This window comes from Sus scrofa, chromosome 8 (genome assembly GCF_000003025.6).
Source record: "Sus scrofa isolate TJ Tabasco breed Duroc chromosome 8, Sscrofa11.1, whole genome shotgun sequence".
NCBI classification, from domain to species: domain Eukaryota; kingdom Metazoa; phylum Chordata; class Mammalia; order Artiodactyla; family Suidae; genus Sus; species Sus scrofa.
Genome location: NC_010450.4, coordinates 65985436 through 66009377, shown reverse-complemented (window position 1 = coordinate 66009377; position 23942 = coordinate 65985436). Strand labels below are relative to the sequence as shown.

At 39.0% G+C, this 23942-nt stretch overlaps 1 protein-coding gene across 1 annotated transcript in view; it reads left to right on the top strand.

Moving 5' to 3' along the window:
• The window catches only part of LOC100623351 (transmembrane protease serine 11E-like), a 45157-nt gene that overhangs the window by 5132 nt on the left and 16083 nt on the right, over nt 1-23942 (top strand). The window contains exons 2-4 of the mRNA XM_013978755.2: nt 11738-11862; nt 16219-16340; nt 19120-19187. Coding sequence (XP_013834209.1) covers nt 11738-11862; nt 16219-16340; nt 19120-19187 — 315 coding nt within the window. The remainder of the gene's footprint in view (nt 1-11737; nt 11863-16218; nt 16341-19119; nt 19188-23942) is intronic.

Sequence of the window (23942 nt, the reverse complement as noted above, 5' to 3'; positions counted from 1 at the left end):
CATAATTTGATAAGTTCGAAATGAGTGGGTTAGAGAGTAGCCAAGTTTTTAAGAGGTTGAGAAAGAAAAATGGGCTGCAAAGACACCAGGTCATGCCAGAACCTGCAAGTTCAACATTCTCCCAGCTATCTACATGGCCTGCATGGCTGAGCAATTTCTGAGATTTTTAGAATAGTAATTCTGAGGTGATAGGACTAAGCTTAGGGGAATCCAATGTATCACACAGTCACTATTAAATTCTATCTTGCAACCTTTCATCTGAAGATGTCAGATGATCTCTCTCTCTCTCTTTCTTGGCTGCAGCACGCAGCAGCTTGATGTGGTCCCTGACCAGGGACTGAACCCAGGCTTCAGCAGTGAAAGCACCAAGTCCTAACTACAAGACCACCAGGGAACTCCCGATACCTCTTTCTTGAAGTTGCAATAGCAGATACAGAAGGATTTATCACTCTGTTGAAAGTTGAGCTATGAGTCAGTGCAGAACAAAATAATAATTGCTATCATTTGTTTCACATGTACTGTGTGGCAACTACTGTTCTAAAATATTATGTGCATTTAATCTTTATAACGAACTATGGCTATGATTATATCACTAAACCCATTTAATAGATGAGGAAACTGAGGATCAGACAGGTAGCAAAATTTGCCCAGAGGTGATTAATGGCAGAACTGGGAATTAACCTAGGTCTATCTGACTCCAAAGCTATGCTCTTATTACAATGCTATACCATCCCCACAACGCCACCTTTATCTACCTAGGTGGTGCTGCTGCTATGCTGATTTAACTCTTACTGTGTTAAAAGATAAAGTTAAATTTACAAGGAACAATGTTATTGTTCAATGGATAGTCTTCTAAATAGACCTCCAAGGCTAGTAGACAAGAAGCATCTTTGTGTATCGATAAAAGGATGCCATAGTCAAAGATTAGGTAACTTGCATGTGGTCACAGGAATGGGTGTCAGTCAATATTAAAGATCAAATCTGTCCTCCTGATTCACCTGTGTACCAAGTTCAATGTTGTCAAGTACAAGAGTTAAACTAACACAGGCGTCTGCCTAACCCAGGAAATACTATTGTTACAGTTATTAGTATTACTATTTGAATTTGTATAGTAATATACAGACTTTTAAAAACCAGTTGTTGCACATTAAAAGCTTGTCAAGTCACATTTAGTAAAATTCATAGAGAGGACATATAGTAGGATATATATATATATATATACACACATATATTGTATATATAATATATGTGTATATTTACACATAATTCCAACATACATTTTCTTATTTGGTACCTATCAATAACCCTGTGAAGCTGATAATTTTAATATCACTAGGATTTTACAGATAGGAAAACCAAAGATGAGGAAGACAGATTTCCAAATCTCTGGGTAAGTGATTGGTAGAACTGGAGTTTGAACATGCAATTCTAACTCCTGTCCTGCACTTACTTTTTTTCTTTCTTCTTTTGTCTTTTTTTTAAGGCCATACCTGTGTCATATGGAAATTCCCAGGCTAGGGGGTCAAATCGAGCTGCAGCTGCCTGCCTACCCCACAGCCACAGCAACACAGGATACGTGCCATGTCTGTGACCTACATGGCAGCTCACAGCAATGCTGGATCTTTAGCCCACTGAGCAAAGCCAGGAATCAAACCCGCATCCTCATAGACACACATCAGGTCCTTAACTTCTGTTGTGCTGACCCATCAACAAGAACATATGTCCTCCAAATCATGGTTTGGTATAGCTGCCTGAGCCTCAGGTGGCACATATGTAATCTAGCTGTGGGATGCATCTCAGGATTCTACCCACTGGTATAGAGACTCCACTGGTCCGTACTTATTCATATGGACAAGGGACATTATTCTGTTTTCCAGGGGGCATGTTAGGCACATCAAAGATTCTCTTATTAAGGGAAATATTTGAGATAGGCACCTACAAGCCTCTACCAAGTTTGAGTGATGAGAGGTATATCCAGTCATGTCTAATAGCAGGCAGGTGGATACATGGGTTGAAGTTTATACAAGTGATCTGGGCTGCAGGTATAGATTTGGTCACTGTCAGCATAAGGCTACAAATTAAAGCCAGGGACACTGGTGATTGAAAATATTTAGTTCTTTTGGGTAAAATAATACTTTTCTTATAATTTTATGCTACTAATTTGCACAGCAAATTCTACCTCATTCTTATGTGAATCTGAGCATATTTTACTGCCAATATAGTAAATTATAAATAAGTTGGATATATAATGACCAAAAAAGTTGTGTTCACTCAAAAGTTAAGACTTAATACCTCCATTATATCCTAGGTACACAATTGGGGCAGGAAATTCATTAATAAGAAATCTCACTTTCGGAAGAATAATGTAAACATTTTAACAGGTTCCATGAATTTTCCAATTGTCCCTCACTGCTAAATTAATTCAGATAGAGTTTACTATATACAGAACTTTCTAGATTTTCTGAGGGATTCTTTGTGTATGGCTTACAACGCTTTCCTGAGAAACAGCAACCAGGACAACACCACACAGTTTTAGCCCACATTGCAACTGCACATTCCAATTTTACGTCCCCTCGATGGTTTACGTAAAATGCAATTTTACAAGTCTAGGGATTTTAAGACTGGTTTAGGATGCAAGCAATCAGGAAACTTTATGACTTCCTCATATGAAATCTGGATTATTTCAAATGCCTGGCAGACCCTCAATTTGACCACTACAAATGATCTAGTATGCAGCTATCAGAAAAATGATGCATTTGAGAAATTATGTTAATTTTGATTGTTTAAAAAATGTTGAATTTTAATTACGATAATGTTAAGTATTTTTAGGTTACCTGAGGCATGGAACACTTACTGTGTTGGAAATTAAAAAGTATCTAGATCAACTAAAATTCCCATTGTTTTTTAACAAGTGAAGAAAATGACAGCCCCTTCAATATCATGTAAGTTGTGGGTAGGGGATGCTGGAACTTCTGTGATGTTGAATATGCTCTCACATTTCTCATCTGAGAAACTCAGGACTTAGATGAAAGGACTTAGTCCTTAAAAACAAGCCCTAAGACTTAAAATCAGGTCACTGGTCTTCCACTTCAGAGTTGCTTCCACTATATCATGCCAATTCTCATAAGAGGCATCTAGACAAAGTCAAGAGCAAGATTTGGTAGAAAGACATCTAACATTTAAAAAGTTACCCAAAGTCAGCGCCGTTGATGAGCAGCTTCAAGAGTATCTCTAGCTCAGGTTTCTCAACCATTTTTTCTTCTGATACACCTGCCAGGCATACTAACACACTCCGTTAATTCTTTCTTTCTTTATTTTTTCACACATTAAAGTGCATACAATTCACTATGATGAGCTGCAGTGGTATCTCTTGTCAGCATTTCTGTGGGAAACTGGCTTTTAAAATTTCTAACTCCGATCATTTTGGCTTTTTATCAAGCTGGAAAGAGTTTGAAGAAAATAAAGCAACTATGTGAGTGTAAAGAGTTATGCTCTTCAAGCAAAGAGTGTAAAGAGCTAAAATAGCTCAGTTTACAAGTCTATGAACCCATACCTCATTACTTAATAATATCTTTAGGTTTTTTTATTTTTTGATACCCCATCTATCTGTGATTGTAAATTTCTAGAGGTCAGAAAAAGTGCCAACCTAAATCTCAGCTTATAGCCTCCTATAACACATCACGTCTGGCTGGGAATGGAATAAAGACCCTGATGATAACATGATGGAGATCAGAAACATTCCTTTCTGTTGAGTTGTCGTTAATATTTATATAATACACATGTCCAACAAAGTTTGATGATATCATATATGTAATCACAACTTCCTTTTAAAGTAGGTGGGCGGAAAGATATTATCACCTGTTTTTTGTTTTTTTGTTTTTTGTTTTTTGTTTTATTAGGGCTTCACCCACGGCACATGGAGGTTCCCAGGCTAGGGATCCAATAGGAGCTATAGCCACACCGGCCTATGCCCGATTCGAGCTGCATCTGTAACCCACAGCTCACGGCAATGCCAGATTCTTAACTCAGTGAGAGAGGCCAGGGATCGAACTCGCGTCCTCATGGATACTAGTTGGGTTCGTTAATTGCTGAGCCATGACGGAAACGTCTCACCTGAGTTTTACGGTCAGTTAAATATAGGAATTCTTGAGCCTAAGTTAATAAGGTTTTCTGTCATTCCCAATATTTATTAAAACCTTACTACTGCACTAAGCAATATTACTTTTATTAAAAACTTACTACCTCTACTAAGTAATTAATACCATATTTTATGTCTATGATTTCAATAAACTTTAGGTACTTTATAATGTGAAAATGCCACATGTAGCCATTTCAATAATTAGGAAGTGTTGTCATATATTTAAAAAAAATTATCTCAGAGCTTGCTATAATTTCACACTGCTCCCCCACCTAAGACTGCTTTTACTGAATAGTAATTTAAGTCATTTGCCAGGATTGAGGCACGTACTGTGAGTATTACAAAACTAATTCTTAGAGTTCCCATCATGGCTCAGAGGAAAGGAATCTGACTAGCATCCATGAGGACGCAGGTTCTTTTCCTGGCCTCGCTCAGTGGGTTAAGGATCTGGCATTGCCGAGAGCTGTGGTGTAGGTCACAGACACGGCTTGGATCCCAAGTTGCTCTGGCTGTGGTGTAGGCCAGTGGCTATATCTCTGATTCAACTCCTAGCCTGAGAACCTCCATATGTTGCAGGAGCGGCCCTAAAAAACGCACATAGACAAAAAAATCCCTAATTCTTGCTAGGAATATTGTGGAGAGTTTAGTTCATTATATCTACATAGTATTCTTTTTATTAGAAGCTGAAAGAATTACATTGCTGCAGAACAACTATTCAGTTTTTATATTACGGGTGCCATAAAGAATGTAGCTGAGTAGGGTTTGCTTGTTTGCTTTGTTTTGTTTAGGTTTGGTTTGCTGCTAGAAAGCTACAAATTTTGTGGCCTGACTTAAGGAAATATCCGGATGGGAATTACAATATGTAGTTTTTAATACTATTACCATTTTATGTTTCCACTTATGTTTTGCTTTATTCTTATAGCTCCAATTTAATTTAATACATATATAAAATATAATTTAATACTGTACATTTAAATTAATAATTATATAAATACATATGTGCTTACAAGCCACCTTAAACCAGTCTAGAACAAAGTGGAATAGAAATAAAAACATTTATAATAAAAGCAATGAATTTCCCACCTTTGTCTTGGTGCTATTAAAAGAAAATGGGAACAGTTGTCTAATTTTAACTTCTTTATGAGAACTGTTCATAGTTATTATTGTAGGGAATGTACCTACAATTCAGTCCCAGAGCCTGGCTGGTGCTATTAGACATTTTATAGATGTGTTTGTGTGACAGCAGACAGGATAGAAATAGGTTATTCGTAATTTTATAAGAAGTAATTAGTATTTCTTTAAAAACAGCAAGAAAACATGATCCACAAACAGATATTCAAAATTTTAGTTCCATCCTGGATATTTTTATAGTCTTATTCTAGAAAGTATACAAAAGATTGAAAACCTTACCAAGCCTGCTGGTAGGAGTCTACCATAAAGGAAAAACCTCTGAGGTATTTGTATGGATAAGACAAGCAGGTACAATCTATGAGCTAAAGAAATAAGCTAGTGCCCAGCAATAAAAACTGACTAAACACTTATTAATTAATATTTTAAAACTGAAGCAATAACTGAGGGAATTAGAAATGTCCGAATGTGCTGTCCTGTTACTTCATTGTGGTATCTTTATGCTTTTGTTTGGATCTTGTAATTATACACAGATTTTCAATGACCTCAAATAATATGTATTTCCTGAAATTAATGTCCCGGTATTTTCATTTATCACTTTCTGTACTATGATAACACTTTACAGTAGATAGATAAAATCAGAGCTAGAAAATCATATATTTTAAACAAGTGAAACAGACATCTTAACCACAAAGTTTGATTATTATATAAAGTGTTTTATGGAAATCAGGCTTTAGTTAAATGTTAATTATCCTTCACAATGTCCAACCAATCTCTTCTTGTGTGGAACATTCCAAGTTCTTTTCTAAGACTAATGCAGACCAGAGGTCCTTTGAGAGAGGTTGAAAGCCACACTGCGCTGACAAATGGTCAGTTTGGTTTCGTTTATTCAACTTCAATTCGATTCCCCTTGTGACTATACCTGGAGCACATGGTCAGAGAATATAGATAAGATGTATCCCAAGACGGCTTAAAATGTATGTTCTGATGTGATGCTCAGGGGTGAAGAGAACTTCCTGAAGTGGAGGGCACTTTTTTGAACTGCTCTTAAGTACACACAGGCTTTTATGATGCAAGCAAAGAACAGACTCAAAGTTACTTCATACAGGAAGCAGAAGGATCAAAAGCAAAGAGCTTGAAAGCGGCGGGCAAGAGGGGGAATGCCAAGGTAACTTAGGCCGACCTGGGTTTCAAGTAGTCTCAGGCATTGGCTCCATCACTTATTATAGATAAGAAAAGCAAATACCATATGATGTCACTTATATCTGGAATCCAGTATAAGGCACAAATGAACCTATCCATAGAAAAGAAACAAACTCATGGACTTAGAGAAGAGACTTGTGGCTGCCAAGGGGTAGGGAGAAGGAGTGGGATGGACTAGGAGCTTGGGGTTAGCAGATTCAAACTATTGCATTTGGAGAGGATAAGAAACGAGGTCCTGCTGTACAGCACAGGGAACTACATCTAGTCCCTTGTGATGGAGGATAATGTGAGAAAAAGAATACATACACACATATATATGTATATATGACTGGGTCACTTTGCTGTACAGCAGAAATTGACAGAACATTGTAAATCAATTGTAATAGAAAAAATAAAAATCTCCCCCCCAAAAAAGGCAGCTTAGTGTAATGGCGAATAAATCAGAGACGGGGGCGGGGGGGGGGCTGCGGTGGCAGGTAGGGGTGCTGTCAGAAGAGAAACCTGTTATTGAACTACAGGACGTGGTTTAGTGAGACTTGTCAGAACAAGATCAGTGGTGACAGGATTGTAGACACACTACATTAGGTTTCCCATGCAGTTGAGACTAAAAAATGAAAGGATGATTACACTTCCCAACACAATTCGCACTGACTTGTAGGCTATTGCTGATATCAGTCATCAGTAAACTATAGCCTAAGGGCCCAAGACCAGCCCAACACATGTTTTTGCAGAATGCTGGAGCTAAGAGGGATGTTTTTACTTTTTTTTTTTTTTTTTTTTTTTTTTTGTCTTTTTGCCATTTCTTGGGCCACTCCTGCGGCATATGGAGGTTCCCAGGCTAGAGGTCTCATCAGAGCTGTAGCCGCCGGCCTGCCAGAGCCACAGCAACAAGGGATCCGAGCCGCGTCTGCAACCTACACCACAACTCACGGCAACACCGGATCGTTAATCCACTGAGCAAGGGCAGGGATTGAACCCGCAACCTCATGGTTCCTGGTCGGATTCGTTAACCACTGCGCCACGACGGGAACTCCTTTTTACTTTTTAAATGGTTGAAATAAATCAAATGAATAAAAATATTTCGTGACAAGTGAAAATGATACAAAATGCAAATTTCGGTGTACAGATAAAGTTCCATTAGAACACAGCCATGTTCATTTGTATATACTGTCTATGGCTGCTTTTGTACTATAATGGTAGAGTTGACTACTTGCAATAGGGAGTGTGTGGTTCAGAAAATCTAAAATAGTTACCCTCTGGACCTTCGCAAAAACGTTTGCTGGCCTCTGGCTAAAGTAGTTGATAACCCTGCACTGGTATCACCAGCTTTACAGATATTGTGCGCATGTTCCTTCAGAACAGCTCAGCTGCACTGAGCTGAAGAACAGTCAAACTAAGAATATCAGTGCTGCTTACCATGACAGAGGGGGGCAAGGAGTTTAACATCCGCTATCAATGGGTATGTGGTGGTGGTGTTAGGTAGGTGTTTTTTCTGTTTTTTTGTTTGTTTGTTTTTGTCTTTTTAGGGGTGCATCCTCGGCATATGGAGGTTCCCAGACTAGAGGTTGAATCGGAGCTGTAGCCACAGGGCTATGCCACAGCCACAGCAATGCCAGATCCTTAACCCACTGAGCAAGGCCAGGCATCGAACTTGTGTCCTCATGGATCCTAGTCAGATTCACTTCCGCTGAACTACGACGGGAACGCCAGGTGTTTCTTCTGTTAAACTTTCCTTGGAAGCACTGTGAGCCTTGCCTTTATGGGTCTGCCGTGTTGCCATGAGGTTTATTTGTGTTTGTGCCTTGTTATCCCTCATCTTTTTGTTGTTGCTGCTGCTTTTGTTTTGTATGCTATTCTAGAAAATAACATATTAAGAGGTGATAATGATAATGCAACTTCGGATTTGTCCTCTGGAAATTTGGGGTTTATAAACATATACCCCATTTTAACTGCTATATTTACCAGCTATATTCACCATCTAATCACACATGTCCCTAAATTAAAAAGAAAAATCATAGAAAGAAAGAAATTTCTGAAGTTATTATAATTCATCCAGTCTGTCTAAAGGCAGTTTTACTTGAAGAGATTCAGGTAAGTTTCAAAAGACCACAATAATGATTGGACAAGGATTTATATACAGGAGGAGTTTAGTTATATAAGTGCCTGTTGATATGTAAAACAGATTTATTCCTCCACTTTACTAATTTTTTTTTTTTGAGCACACTCCTACTACATCTAATTTGGAGCAATTCAGTATTGATTCACTTGCCAAGAGAGAAGACAAAAAAGTAATTAAGAAACAGGATGAATATATCTGAAAAGCAGCACTCTACAGACTGGGAAGGGAAGAAAGAATGTTTCAAATAACAGACACCTCAGTAATGTGGTCATTACCACTATTAGTAGTAATTAAAATAATAATAATAGATAATAGTCCTTATTATTTGTATAACGACTTTCTACCTGGGAGCTCAATGTCATAAAATACTTCATTTTTCTATCTTCAGAGATCATCAAATTAAGAAGGATCTGGAATTCTTATCCTTGTTTTTCATATGGAGAAAATAAGAGAAAGGATTGAATTTGTTGGTACCGCATTATACAATAAAGAAGTTGGTGACAAGAATCAGAAATATACTCTCTTAAGTGTTTATTTGAAGAAGTGTTTTCGATAGGTTCTCTTTTCCGTTTTTGCATGCCATCTGGCTTATCTCCTTCAAAGCCACTGAAGTTAGAACATCATTAAAATAGTTGTGAAAGGTGGGAGACAGGAAAAGAAGATAGCAGTACCTTGAACTTGATAGTGATAGGAACACCATGAAAAGACATGTACAATCATCCACGTGTCTCTCTCTCTCACATTTAACTCAAAAGACATGATGTTTCTTATTAAAAAAATCCACCATAACACAAAAAAGTACATAGCATAATTAAAGTTTCTCTCTTACTTCTATTTCACTTCTTACTGTTAAAAATTTTGTATGCCTTTTTATATACTTTGCTATGCATACACATCGTTTTATTATTTATAAAAATGGGAATATGGAATGCATATTCTGCAACATTTTTCATTAAAATATATCACTGACCTTTTTGGTCTTAATACAGGTAGTTCTACCTCATCAATTTAAAGGCTGCATTATTTTAATTTTGTCTCTATTAAAAGTTACTATAGAATAAATAGAACTTCTGTCTTACATTTCCCAATTCTACATAGTGTGGTCATGTACTTTAAACAATTATATCATGTTTCCTACAATTACAAATTCATATTCTTCATCTGGTATAGTTGAGAAGCCCTTCCCTCCCCATATTCCCTCCAAAGTTTTGCTTACGTCTGCTATATGCATCTCCTTTCTTCTGCAACAAGTGAACAGCAAGCATTCAGGGATGAAGAAGAGGAATCAGTATATATGCTCCTTAGGCACGTTTGCACATAAAAAATGTGCATAAGAGAAGTGGAGAAGTCTTTTTATAGTGCCATTCTAGGAACAGGTGTTTGGAATCCCATCTAGGGAGAACTGGAGATGAAAGAGGTTGGGGAGAGGAAGATGAAGTTTCCTTGGCTACGGTCCCATGGGAAAACCACCCAACTGAGGGAGGAGACCAAGTCGAATCCCTGGAGCCTTTCACTAATCCCAGCGACCGCAGTAGGGACAAAGTCATGTAGCAGTGATACTACTGACTTCTGTGACAGTGTTCCCACCAAGCAGAACACAGAGGCAGAGCCAGAATGTGATGACAGTGTGCGGACACCAGAAAGGTGATATCACGTCTGGGTCCTGTATAACCAGGAAACAGGGTCAACCTTGATTTCTGTGAGGAAACGTGACTGAGAAATGTCTCCCAATTTGTACAAAGTTTTCATATTCATGATCTCATTCTGGGTCCCACAGTCAACCAACCACATGCTTCAGACAGAATGGGTAGCCTATCCCTTGTTGACAGATGGAGGAACTGAGTTCAGAGTCTAAATACTTTGTCCAAGCTGGTATGGGAAGAGCTGGGCTTGGAATTCTCTGTGTTCTAAATCAACCCCAGCTGTTCCTTCAGGGTCACCCTGCCTTTTCCCTCAGGGCTCAAGCACTACACCTCTCTGGAAATAAGAATGCATGCCCTTGATTCTATCAGCATGATAAATATCTCAGGAAATTTAAACTAACAGCATCATGTTTAAACAACTTGGCCAACTCTGACTTATCATTTCATTTTCCCTAGCTTTTGAGTTTGCTTAATAACTATTATAACACAAGGGAATCGCAACATTATTAATCAAACAAAAATCAAGTCGATCAACATTTTTTTCAGTAATATGCATTTCTGAAGGCAGAACAAATGGGAAAGTTTCAGGAAGTTTCATGCAGAAGGGATTTCCTGCAGCACTGCTGAGGTTTAGAGGTAAATATCAGCTCACTCAGGTTTTTTAGAAGAGACATGTGGTTATTTTTTATGGGTATCCTCTAAGTTTGTTTGGAAATAATCAGGAAAGTGGGAGGAGAAGATACTTAGAATCTCTGCCTGGATCCTGTAATGGTTCCAGCTGTAATATATATCACAGGCCATATAAGATTCCACAGTGGGGAAGTTCCTGTCATGGTGCAGCGGAATGAATCCAACTAGTATCCATGAGGATGTGGGTTCCATCCCTGGCTTTGCTTAGTGGGTGGGGATCTGGCGTTGTCGTGACCTGTGGTATAGGTCTCAGATGTAGGCCGGCAGCCACAGCTCTGGTTCAATCCCTAGCCTGGGAACTTCCACATACCATGGGTGCGGCCCTAAAAAGCCAAAAAAAAAAAAAAGAAAAAAAGAAAAAAAAAAATATATATAGTACAGTGGGAACAGGCTTTAAACATTTTCATTGCTCCCACAGGGCATCAGTGTGTATCTTACACAGGGCTGGCTCCAGTAAATCATAGCTAACTCATACAGAGAGAGCACCTTCTCTATGTGAGGCATTGTTGTAGGCACCTTACCCACAGTAATTCATTTAATCCTTACAACAACCCTATGAGATTGATACTATCATTATCACTTTCATTTTATGAATGAGAAAACTGAGGCACAGAGGAGTCGAACTGCCTGCCTAAGGTCAGAGAACTAGAGGCAGGAACTGCTCCAGCAGCCTGAGATTAGAGTGTGTCCTAAACCAGAACAGTATCCTTCCATCTGATGAGTGTCCTGAATTCATTCCCCAGGAACATGGGCTTGACCTGAGGTGTGGATGTAGTGTGCACTGTAGGTAATGGGCCTGTTTGCTCTCTTTCTCAGGCCAGCTGTGGTGCGGGCCAAGAAGAGAGCTTGTGTGGAGCCCTGGGTTATTGGCCTCATCACCTTCATATCCCTGATTGTCCTGGCAGTGTTCATTGGCCTCATTGTTCACTATGTGAGATACAGTAAGTATGGCTGGTCCTGGCCCATGGACTCTACCTCCAATATTCCCTGATGGACATTCCTCTTTTGATTTGTCTCGGGCTTAATTCACTTATTACTATAATTCATTTGCATCGCTGGTACAAAGAACTCTTTACCTGCTTTGTCCCCCTCTTAATTCTCATAGCCCACGAGGATTCTTTCTTTTATCCTGGGTGGATCAGTGCTTTCTGCTGGGAATAGGATGCTGTGTTTTGTATTCATAATAAGCTATAATTAAGGGAGGGCCATAGGGAAGCTAGGGTCCAAAGTTTTGAGTCGTTTGAGGTCATAAGGGCAATCACCTTGATTTAAAATAACTCCAACTCATTGAAATCCTTACAGCTCAATAAATTGAACAGTCAGAGATCACAGAGAAGTAAGCTCCATTCTGAACTAGGAAGTTGGAAAATAATATAGTGGTATATTGTGGAATAGGTACCTATTTTTTTTTATCTTAAAATCACCTTGGGATATACTGCAGGTGATTAAAGAAGATGGGATATGCTGAGAAGGTTAATTATAAAGGGGTTTGCTCTGCAGTAATCAGGTACTGACCTGCTGGATAAACCATGAGCACTGCTATGTTATTAAAAAGGTCCCCAAGATACTTGAGAGCTGCTCTTCCAGGGCAAAACAACCCTCCGAAGTTTCCTTCCTACTCTACCTCAGGTTTTAAGAAGTTGGCTCCACTTTGACCTATTGGTTTAATATCTCCCTTGGTGACTAGATAACACTTTGATGTTCAAGACCCTATAACCAAAGAAGCGAATCACTTGATTCTAATTCAATTGGGAATGTGCAGAAGCTGCTTTCCTGTAAAGAGAGATGATCTATAAATTGGTTGTCTTCTGCTGGCACACACAAGTCCTTTTTTTTTTTTTTTTTTTTTTTGTATTTTGTCTTTTTAGGACCACACTCGTGGCATATAGAGATTCCCAGGCTAGGGGTCTAATCGGAGCTGTAGCTGATGGCCTACACCACAGCCACAGCAACACGGGATCCGAGCCGCGTCTGCAACCTACACCACAGCTCACGGCAACACCGGATCCTTAACCCACTGAGCAAGGCCAGGGATGGAACCCACAACCTCATGGTTCCTAATAGGTTTCATTTCCACTGCGCCAAGAATGGAAACTCCCACAAGTCCCATTTTAACTTCCTAAACAAGGTGGATTATTTCTGGGCAGTTTAACAATATTGAAGATTTTTTTTTTTTGGATAGGATTTACTCACATGCAGGTCTTTGAATTTGGAGTATCTGCATTTTGATAATTTCTCTGGAGCATTTTTTTCATATGAAAAGACTAGCTGGAGTTCCCTGGTGGCTCAGCAGGTAAAGGATCTGACATTGTCACTGCTGTGGCATGCGTCACTTTGGTGGCATAGGTTCAACCCCTGGCCTGGGGTCTTCCACATGCCAGGGACATGGCCAAAATAAAAAAAGAATAGCTAAAATAAATTTACAGTTCCACAGTTCTGTTCTGAAATAGTAAGTCCCATTATGTTGTAAGCATCATTATTGCTCTCCATGGATGCCCAGGACTATGTTTTATTCACTTTTGTTATTTCCAGAACTTAGCAGGATCCTGGCACATATTAAATACTTAATTAATGTTTATTGAATACTAAATGATAAAAATAAATGGGTCATACCTATGATATTTTCTTGGGGCATACTTTGGTTATCTGACTTAACAAAGCATTCCTGGCAAAGCTAGGGGGTCTCATTACTCAGTGACAGAAAATTTTCCTTACTGTTTCTCCTTTCTTCTTCCCAAGCCAGATGTTATAAAGGCTTACAATTCTTACTGAAGGTATTATAAAGGCTTACAAACAAAAACCTGGGGAGATTTCTCCAGTAACCTGTATCTGTGTATCCTGTGGTTGGTACGATTAGCTGAGTAATATGGGACACACAAACTTCCGCTGCCCACACAGCACATCTGAATAAACAGGGATTGTTATGATATGTGTTACTGTCATATTTGTGACCTGTGCTCTGTTTAGAGATGTAACTTAAGAACAAAGCAGATGTAGCCCATGAGCATTCAGGAGGCGGCACACCTAGATAACCAAACTGAGCCAAATGAGTCTGTTGTAGAAACCGGCAGATAAAGGTGGAGGTGATCAGACTCGGAAAAACATCATTTTGGCATAAAGCCCAGGACAGCACAGGATTGTGTGAGCAGTCTGTATCCAGTGGCCTTTGGGACTGCATTGCTCTGGCCTCTGTGATTTGAATGACAGCAGGTGGATCTATTATGAACAACTTCATTGCAGGTTACGGAATCACAAAGGTGTTAGAAACTTATCACCAAACTCACGTTCACCCTGATTTCTTTACTTTTCTGATAACATTCTCAATAATATTTTTCAACAACTATACATGCCATATAATTCCGGCAACTGGAGATATGTTTTTCCACCTAGCAACCTGTTTGAGTCTATGAGGCAAATTAATATGCTATTTATCATTAATATTGATAAATTGTTTGGCTGAAGCACATGACCTTTCAATGCCACCATCTCCTCTATGTGTCACTAACACGTTTGACCTTTGACCTTTTTAACCTATATAAATGGCAATTTCAAATAATTCAATCTAATAACTTTAAAATAAAAGCAAGACTAGGGATGAGGAAGAGTATGTTCTACTCTTTAGAAACCTGCTATTCAACATGTGGTTAGGTACCAGCAACAGAAGCATCACTAGGAGCTTGTTAGAGATGCAGAATCTTGGGCCCAAATTTAGACATACATAGACTACTGGTCAATATTTCAGTAAACTAAAAACCTTACTTAAATTGTGTATATTGTGATCTGCTTGCTCTCGAGGTCACATTAGCCATTCAGGGCAAGGCCATTCAGTGAAAGGGAGGAAGGAAGGCAAATCCCCTGAGTCCCTCCCTTAGGTGGTTAATGCTCAGGAGACACGGACCTTACAATGCCATCATCTTCTCTATGTGTCACCAACCCCACCACCACCCTACCCTGCCCCCAGGCCTTGTCAGAGTCTGACCAGAGGTTTTCTTTTCTGTCCCAACAAATCCTCTGGATGGCCAGAATGTTCTTTTGGAATTTACTGGTAGGTTTTTTGGCTTGTTTGTTTGTTTTTGTTTTTTGCATAACTCACACATAATGAGAGATTTCTCCTATAGCTTCAGTGAGTGGGGTTTTTTGGTTGTTTTTTTTTTTTTCACCTCAGGAAGCGATATGTAATGAAAATTTGTGATTTGGGAGTTAGACCTTAGTTTGAAACCCAGTTTCATCTTTTCTGGCCATGCCATGCTAGGGTTGGAAATTTATTTACATTGCTGAGATTATAGTCCTTATCTGATAATGTGGATAATACTGCCATCTTATTAGGGTTATTCTAAATGGAATGAGATATGTGAATATGCTGGGACAGAGGTGTCCAATGTTAGTTTCCTTTCTCTCTGGGGTTTAAGTGAGGGAATGAAGGAGAAGCAAGAGAGAAGAGGAGAACCTGAGACTGGGTGAGGTACACTCCAATTCCTATTTTAACCACACAGCTATATTCCTAAAGTTGACACTGAGTCTCTTGCAGAAGAGGTAGTTGGCATTAATAGTCACTGCATGAATCTTCTGAGCTCTCTGCTTGCTTCACATACAGAAGGGTAGAGGAAAAGCTGTGTGGCATTAATTCTTCAGCAGACCAGCAACATGGGCTGCCTGGACTAGATGCAGAAATGGAAACAATGGCTCAAGACAGATGAGCCAGTTCCCACGGCTGGTGGAAGAAAATAAATGGCATGACAAGGGAACCAAGTGAAACTGATTAGTGTCCCTGGAGGGTTATGCCAGGTGGCAGCTCTAGCTCCTTAAACTTCTTCATACTGAACTCCTAGCATTTTAATCCCTATCCTCATCTCCTTCTTTAGCCCACATAACTTTTCTTACCGTGGAGTCCTTGTGGTCAGAATTGATGTGTAATTTATGAGACTGGGATAAATCTCCTTTTGAAATATAAAATGCATTTACTCCTGGGAAGCTTCTGAATTCATTCCTGTTGGTAAGTTCAGATGGCGTGACTTGCTGCCTTTTGTGGGTTACTCAGGAATGGAGAGAACATGACTAATTAGCTTACAGGAACACCAAGCATCTGTTGTGGTTTTTACACTCCAAATCTTATGATGATGAATGTTGTTTTTTATTCTGAGATAACCTGAAGCTCAGGGCTGGATGATGGAGATGATGACCTGGGTAGGGCATTCGTTCCTGTCTCAGTCTGTCTAGCAACTAGCAGATGGGGAAATGATGAGGTTTTACGCACATCTGATAAAAAGCATGATGAGTTTTTGCCTCTTTCCTTATAGATCAAAGGAAGACCTACAATTACTATAGCACATTGTCATTTACAAGTCACAAACTATATGGAGAGTTTGAAACAGAGGCTTCTAAGAATTTTACAGAAATGAGCCAGAAAATTGAATCAATGGTAAGTTTTCTTTCCCATTTCTGGAGAATTTCCTATCGCTTTTTACCATAATTTTTAGTATTCTAGCTTCTCAGTCACCCATGCAAATGATCCTGTATATCTCTGCAAAATAAAGAGAGTCTCTACCTAAGAGATATAAGACAAAACTAACAATACATACATGCCTTGGAGGAGTATGCTTTACAGGGCTGGCCTAACCTAGGGAACTTCAGCCATTTCTTTAGTCCTTCCTACTCACCCTTACCTAGCTAGTGCTACACTCTTGATCAGTGGAGTCCAAAATTCTGGGAATGTAAGGGCAACTCAAAATACAGTTGTTGTATTCATGGTTTCCTAAAGAAGAGATCTTAAGCAAAAGGCCACAGGATTGAAACTATTCAGACACATACTTGAGTAGTATTTTAATATTTTTTTAAAAATATGGTGCAATTGAACCTATCTACAAAACAGAAACAGACTCACAGACATAAAGAACATACTTGTGGTTGCCAAGGGGAGGGGGAGGAAGTGGGATGGACTGGGAGCTTGGGGTTGGTAGATGCAAACTATTGCATTTAGAATGACTAAGCAATGAGGCCCTACTTTACAGCACAGGAAACCATATCCAATCTCTTGGGATAGAACATGATGGAAGATAGTATGAGAAAAAAAATGAATTTATGTGTATGACTAGGTCACTATGCTCTACAGCAGAAATTGACACAACACTATAAATGAATTATACTCTAGTTTTAAATTAAAAAAAAATTTAAGAAGAGAATAAAAAAGATATCTAACCTTTGGGCCTGTTTTTGGTACATAAGTCTATAGGAAATTCTTGGATACTCATCTTTATCCTTAGGGCATCAACATTCACCCTGAGGCATGAATCAAATATTTTAAAAAGTGGAAAAATTAGCAATAGAAAACAAAAGAGCAAGAGCCTAGGTGATAGCTTCTCCTCGTCAGGTTATTTAGAGAGTAATTTGGATTTTCCTGATAGTCTGTGAGGTAATCAGTGGAATGGCGTGAGGAAGAGCACCTTAAATTGGGAGTTGGGGCACTCAGTTCTAGTACCAACTGCTGGCCAGTGATGTGTCACTCGGCACATCTCTTATCATTCTGGGAAGATTCTCTTATGTGCAAATTAAGGCTTTCGAGTAGACAATTTCCAAACTGTCTTCCAGTTCCAATATCCCAAGTGAGAACAGAAATGGCGGTGCCCATCTGGAAACTTCCAGTAGACTAGAAACCTGGGGATTTCGGTACTCTGCTGAGGAGGAGGTCAAATCCTGGTTGTACTTGTAAACACCAAATCAGGGAAATATCAATTAAGTTTTTCTTAAGGATCTATCTATCCATCTATCTAAATATACATATATATCCTTAAAATATAATATATATTAAGGAAAGGAAATGGAACTAAAGAGATCAAGAAAAGATGTGACTATTTTCCTTGTTTTATGTGCCATTCATTAAAATACATTTTATGAGAACCAAACCAGTTTAAATATAAAGGAATATAAATAGGACTCTAATACTCTTCAAAATTAACAGTTTTTATCAAATAGAAGCTATGTGATAAAAGAATAAACTTTAAATAAACATTTCCATGTGAATGCTGTCATTAGAGACTCATTTGAACTGTGCTGATTTCTCTTGTAATAGAAGTTACTGTTCTTGGGCACAAAGACTCAGAAGTGAACAAAATGTAAGAAAGACTAAGAAGGCTCATTGTTTCTGTCAATCAGTCACCAGCCTGTGGTAACTGTGCTTGCTAAATATCCATACAGTGAAAACAAGGAACACTAGACCTGCTTAGTTTGACTTTTAATTAAAAAATTTAAGTTGTCTCGGGAGTTCCCTTCACGGCTCAGCAGTTAACGAACCCGACTAGGATCCATGAGGATGCAGGTTTGAGCCCTGGCCTCGCTCAGTGGGTTAAGGATCCATCATTGCCATGAGCTGTGGTGTAGGTCCTAGATGCAGTTCAGATCCTGCGTTGCTGTGGCTGTGGTGTAGGCTGGCAGCTGTAGCTTCGCTTCAACCGCCAGCCTGCACACTTCCATATGCCACGGTTGCGGCCCTAAAAAGCAAATAAAATAACCAAAAAACCAAAAAACATTAAGTTGGCTAGAATTCAAATTTGTAGTGGTAAGAAATGTCTCCACAAAATACATTCTTCCTTATACCAAGCATTAGGCTATGTATCCCAGTTCATCTGGGCCTTCCTAAGAGCATCTTGAATGCTGAATTGTGTGCAGATAATATAGGATATTTAGTAACTTTTTCACCAGGTTTGAGAACCACGTGACACTACCATGCAATCATTTCTTCCTTCCAAGTACTCACCAAGCCCAACCCTGCTTAACTCCAAGATTAGATGAGATTGGGCATGTTCAGAATGGTGTGGCCATAGATTGCATTTATTTCTATGACCTCCTGCTTGCCAGAGTTATTTCATCTCCTTTGTCTACCTATGGTAAAAGTCTATGTGTCAGGGTGTGAATGCTGACTCTTACTCTCCTAAAAAAACATTCTCTTTTGTCTCCTTTTGGGCGTAGCACAGCGGCTGTCACTCCTGACCCCCCTCCTCTGGTTCCCCTGCTCCTATAATCCCAAGGCGGAGTTCAGTTAAAGTCACTGAGTTGAATGTAAAAATGGATTCCTCAAATTCCTCATTGACTGTGAGATGTCAGTCAATATGTTTTACTTTAAAATTTTTAAAAAAGTTTTGAATCAACTTGCAGAATTTCAGAAAATTATTTTTACTGGCCTATTTTGAATATTTTTGGAACAGGTGAAAAATGCATTTCATAAATCTTCATTGAGGGCAGAATTTGTCAAGTCTCACATCATCAGGTTCAGGTATGTAGATCTAACATTCTGATTTCTGAGTATAATTTAAAGCAAAAGCTGTTAACCTGGTAATAAAAATACTATTTGAAGTATTAATGATATAATATAATTCAATTCATCAGACATTAATTTTGTACCTGTTCTAAGTCATGGGTTACAATGTGCCTCATTCATTCTTTAAATCCAAAAGAAAGCATTTGCAAGATGATTCCAAGGGACAGAAATGTTATTGGTAGCTATGTTACAGGTTTTTTTGGAAACTCCAACTAGTACAAATAGAGACCTAAGACACACCTCCTAGCAAATCAGTGCCCTATTAAAATAGTGCATAGATGAGTTTTTTCTCCTCTTGGTTCTTCTTGCCAGTTTTCTTCCCTTACTTCCATTCTACTCATTTCTGTTACAAATATGTACAATCTTAGATCTGATTATAGACCATCAATAAAGAGAATCCGGGCATAATATTTTAAGCAAAATACTATATGAGAGTCTTAAATGATATAGTAATATAAATTAGTTGTATTTTTCAAAAACAAAATAATAGCTATTTCCAATTTTATTTCAGTGACAAAAACTCCAAGTTACTCCTCTGTTACTTAGTTGACATCACAGGGATGTTATTTTGCTAACTCTCTCCTGAAAATTCTCCACTCTGCGGTGCTGGGAATATTACTTTTTCTTGGATCTGTATCTGCTTCTTCAGTTCTTAAATTTTCAGTTTCTCAAGAAGACTTCATCCACTCACATGGATTCACTCACTATTGAAATCCAAGTTTCTGTGTCCAGTCTAAACTATTGTCCTGATTTCTAGAACTATATGCCCACCCACAGATACCTCCATGTGGAGGTTCCACAGAAAATTCTTGAACTCAGGGAAAACCCCATCACACTGATGAGAAACCTGGAAGTCACCACATGCCCCTTCCTTTCACTTTGTGAATAACCAAGTTCTACCATTTCCATCTTCCAGATCACTTTCTAATTTGTTTGCCTCTTCATCCCAGAAATCTTGCTCCACATTATTCTTTCTTCTGTTACTATAATATGAAGAAGTGCAAGTTTACTGGAAAGAAAAAGTCAGTCTTAGAGACCTTGAGTTGAGATACTAGGGGACCATATGAGCCTGAAATATGAGTCTGATATAGGGGAGGAAATGGGAACGCCAGGCTGCAGACCTAAGTTTGTGCATCATAAACTCAAAGCATTGGAAAGTTTGGGTATAAACAGAATTTTTCAGAAAAAGGATATAGCATGAAAAGAAAAATAATGAAGAAAGTATTTAAGGAAAGAGAAGAAAAATAGCAACCTAGGAAATAGGCGGAGAAACAGCAGAGAAAAAAAAAAAGAAGAATCAAGAGAGGCACCACTGAAGCTAAAGACAGAAAGTTTCGAGGAGGGAGTAGTCAGCATTGACAAGATTCCTTGAGAGACCAAGTGACATGACTAGAAAGAATCCACTGGAAATGTCGATAAGGAAGTCATCAGTGTTCAAGCAGAGAAATGGCTGGTGAATGAAAGGGGAGGAAGCAGACTGCAATGAAGCAAATGTGAAGCCGAATGCAATTTACCCATTTAAGAAGGTTTTCTGTGATGTGAAGGTTTGAGATAATTGTACAGCTAGGATGGAGGCAGAGTTTTGTTTGGTTTTGTCTCCATTAGCCAGCCAGTAAAGGAATAGTTTAAGAGAAGGAGGAAAGAATAAGTAATGGGGAGTTCCCGTAGTGCCTCAAAGGTTAACGAATCTGACTAGGAACCATGAGGTTGGGGGTTTGAACCTCTGGCCTTGCTCAGTGGGTTAAGGATCCGGCGTTGCCGTGAGCTGTGGTGTGGGTTGCAGACGCGGCTCGGATCACATGTTGTGTGGCCGTGGTGTAGGCTGGCGGCTACAGCTCCAATTCGACCCCTAGCCTGGGAACCTCCATATGCCGCGGGAGCGGCCCAAGAAATGGCAGAAAGACAAAAAAAAAAAAAAAAAAAAAAAAAAAAGAATAAGTAGTGGATATACAGAATGGCTGAGGCAGTGAAAGGGGATGGGATACATAACAGTAATCTCTTTAAAGCCCTATTTGTTTTTTTCAGATTACAAAAGCAATATAAAATTATATGAAATTCAGGAGTTCCCATCGTGGTTCAGCAGAAACAAATCTGACTAGCATCCATGAGGACACAGGTTCAACCCCTGGCCTCACTCTGTGGGTCAAGGATTCAGCATTGCCGTGAGCTGTGGTGTAGGTCACAGATGTGGCTCAGATCTGGCCTTGCTGTGGTTGTGGCGTAGGCCAGCAGCCACAGCTCTGATTTGATCCCTAGCCTGGGAACCTCCGTATACCACAGGTGCAGCCCTAAAAATACAAAAAAAAAAAAAAAATTATATGAAATTCAAATAACACAGTTCTACCCGAAAGAGAAAGCAGAAGTCCCCTCTACAATAGTTCCCACCCAGAAATAACACATTTTGTTAACAATTTATTTTTAAAACTTTTCCAATGACCGCATAGAGATGTATTTCATTCTTTAACTTCACTCTAAGCATATGTAAGGTTGACTTAGCCAATGCCCTTTTGATGGCATTTGGACTGTTATATATTTTTCTGATTTAAAAACAAGGTTACAACAAACATATATGGACATATCTCCTTGGAGGATACACAAGAACGTGTTTGAAGATAGGAACTTCCATATGCCACAGGTACAGCCCTAAAAAGACAAAAAAAAAAAAAAAAAAAAAAAAAAAGCTGGCCGAGTGACTACTGCACATTGAGCAAATGAGAAGAAAACCATACTGAAGAGGATTTGAGAGTCGAGAACACAATCTTGCCATAAACCCCACCCACAGCACACCAGAAAAAAAGTGAAAACCAGAAGATTCTTTCTGATAAGCGGAGGATTTGAACCCCATATCAAGCACCAAACTGTACCTGAGAGATGAGCCCCCAAAATGTCTAACTTTGAGAACCAATGGGGTTTGACATTAGAAAAGGAATACAAAAATATGATACCTTTTAAAATTGTACCTCACAAAATCAAATACCTCGGAATACACCTGACCAAAGAGGTAAAGGACCTATATGCTGAGAACTATAAAACTTTAATCAAAGAAATCAAAGAAGATGTAAAGAAATGGAAAGATATTCCATGCTCCTGGATTGGGAAAATCAGTATTGTGAAAATGGCCATACTACCCAAAGCAATCTACAGATTCAATGCAATCCCTATCAAATTACCCATGACATTTTTCACAGAACTAGAACAAACTATCCAAACATTTATATGGAACCACAAAAGACCCAGAATCGCCAAAGCAATCCTGAGAAACAAAAACCAAGCAGGAGGCATAACTCTCCCAGACTTCAAGAAATACTACAAAGCCACAGGCATCAAAACAGTGTGGTATCAAAACAGACAGACAGACCAATGGAACAGAATAGAGAATCCGGAAATAATCCCTGACACCTCTGGTCAATTAATCTTTGACAAGGGAGGCAAGAACATAAAATGGGAAAAGAAAGTCTATTCAGCAAGCATTGCTGGGAAACCTGGACAGCTCCATGCAAAGCAATGAAACTAGAACACACCCTCACACCATGCACAAAAATAAACTCCAAATGGCTGAAAGACTTAAATATACGACAGGACACCATCAAACTCCTAGAAGAAAACATAGGCAAAACACTCTCAGACATCAACATCATGAATATTTTCTCAGGTCAGTCTCCCAAAGCAATAGAAATTAGAGCAAAAATAAACCCATGGGACATCATCAAACTGAAAAGCTTTTGCACAGCAAAGGAAACCCAAAAGAAAACAAAAAGACAACTTACAGAATGGGAGAAAATAGTTTCAAATGATGCAACTGACAAGGGCTTAATCTCTAGAATATATAAGCAACTTATACAACCCAACAGCAAAAAAACCAATCAATGGAAAAATGGGCAAAAGACCTGAATAGACATTTCTCCAAGGAAGATATACAGATGGCCAACAAACACATGAAAAAATGCTCCACATCGCTGATTATAAGAGAAATGCAAATCAAAACTACCATGAGATACCACCTCACACCAGTCAGAATGGCCATCATTAATAAATCCACAAATGGCAAGTGCTGGAGGGGCTGTGGAGAAAAGGGAACCCTCCTGCACTGCTGGTGGGAATGTAAACTGGTACAGCCACTATGGAGAACAGTTTGGAGATACCTTAGAAATCTATACATAGAACTTCCATATGACCCTGCAATCCCACTCTTGGGCATCTATCCAGACAAAGCTCTCCTTAAAAGAGACACATGCACCTGCATGTTCATTGCAGCACTATTCACAATAGCCAGGACATGGAAACAATCCAAATGTCCATCACAGAGGATTGGATTCGGAAGAGGAATGGACCTATATGGAACACTACTCAGCCATAAAAAAGGATGACATCATGCCATTTGCAGCAACATGGATGGAACTAGAGAATCTCAACTGAGTGAAATGAGCCAGAAAGACAAAGACAAATACCATATGATATCACTTATAACTGGAATCTAATATCCAGCACAAATGAACATCTCCTCAGAAAAGAACCAATGGGGTTTGAGTCCTGAGACCTACAAAATTGTAGCCATCTGGGAGATGGCTCTAAGTGGCCAGTGCACTTTGGACTCACCCACCCCAGAAGCAGCTGACTGCACCTAGACTAAAAGGGAGCTGATTGTAGGTAAAAGAAGAGGGTAGCTGACAGAGAATGAGGAAGAATAGTCAAGGATGACTCCAAAATAAT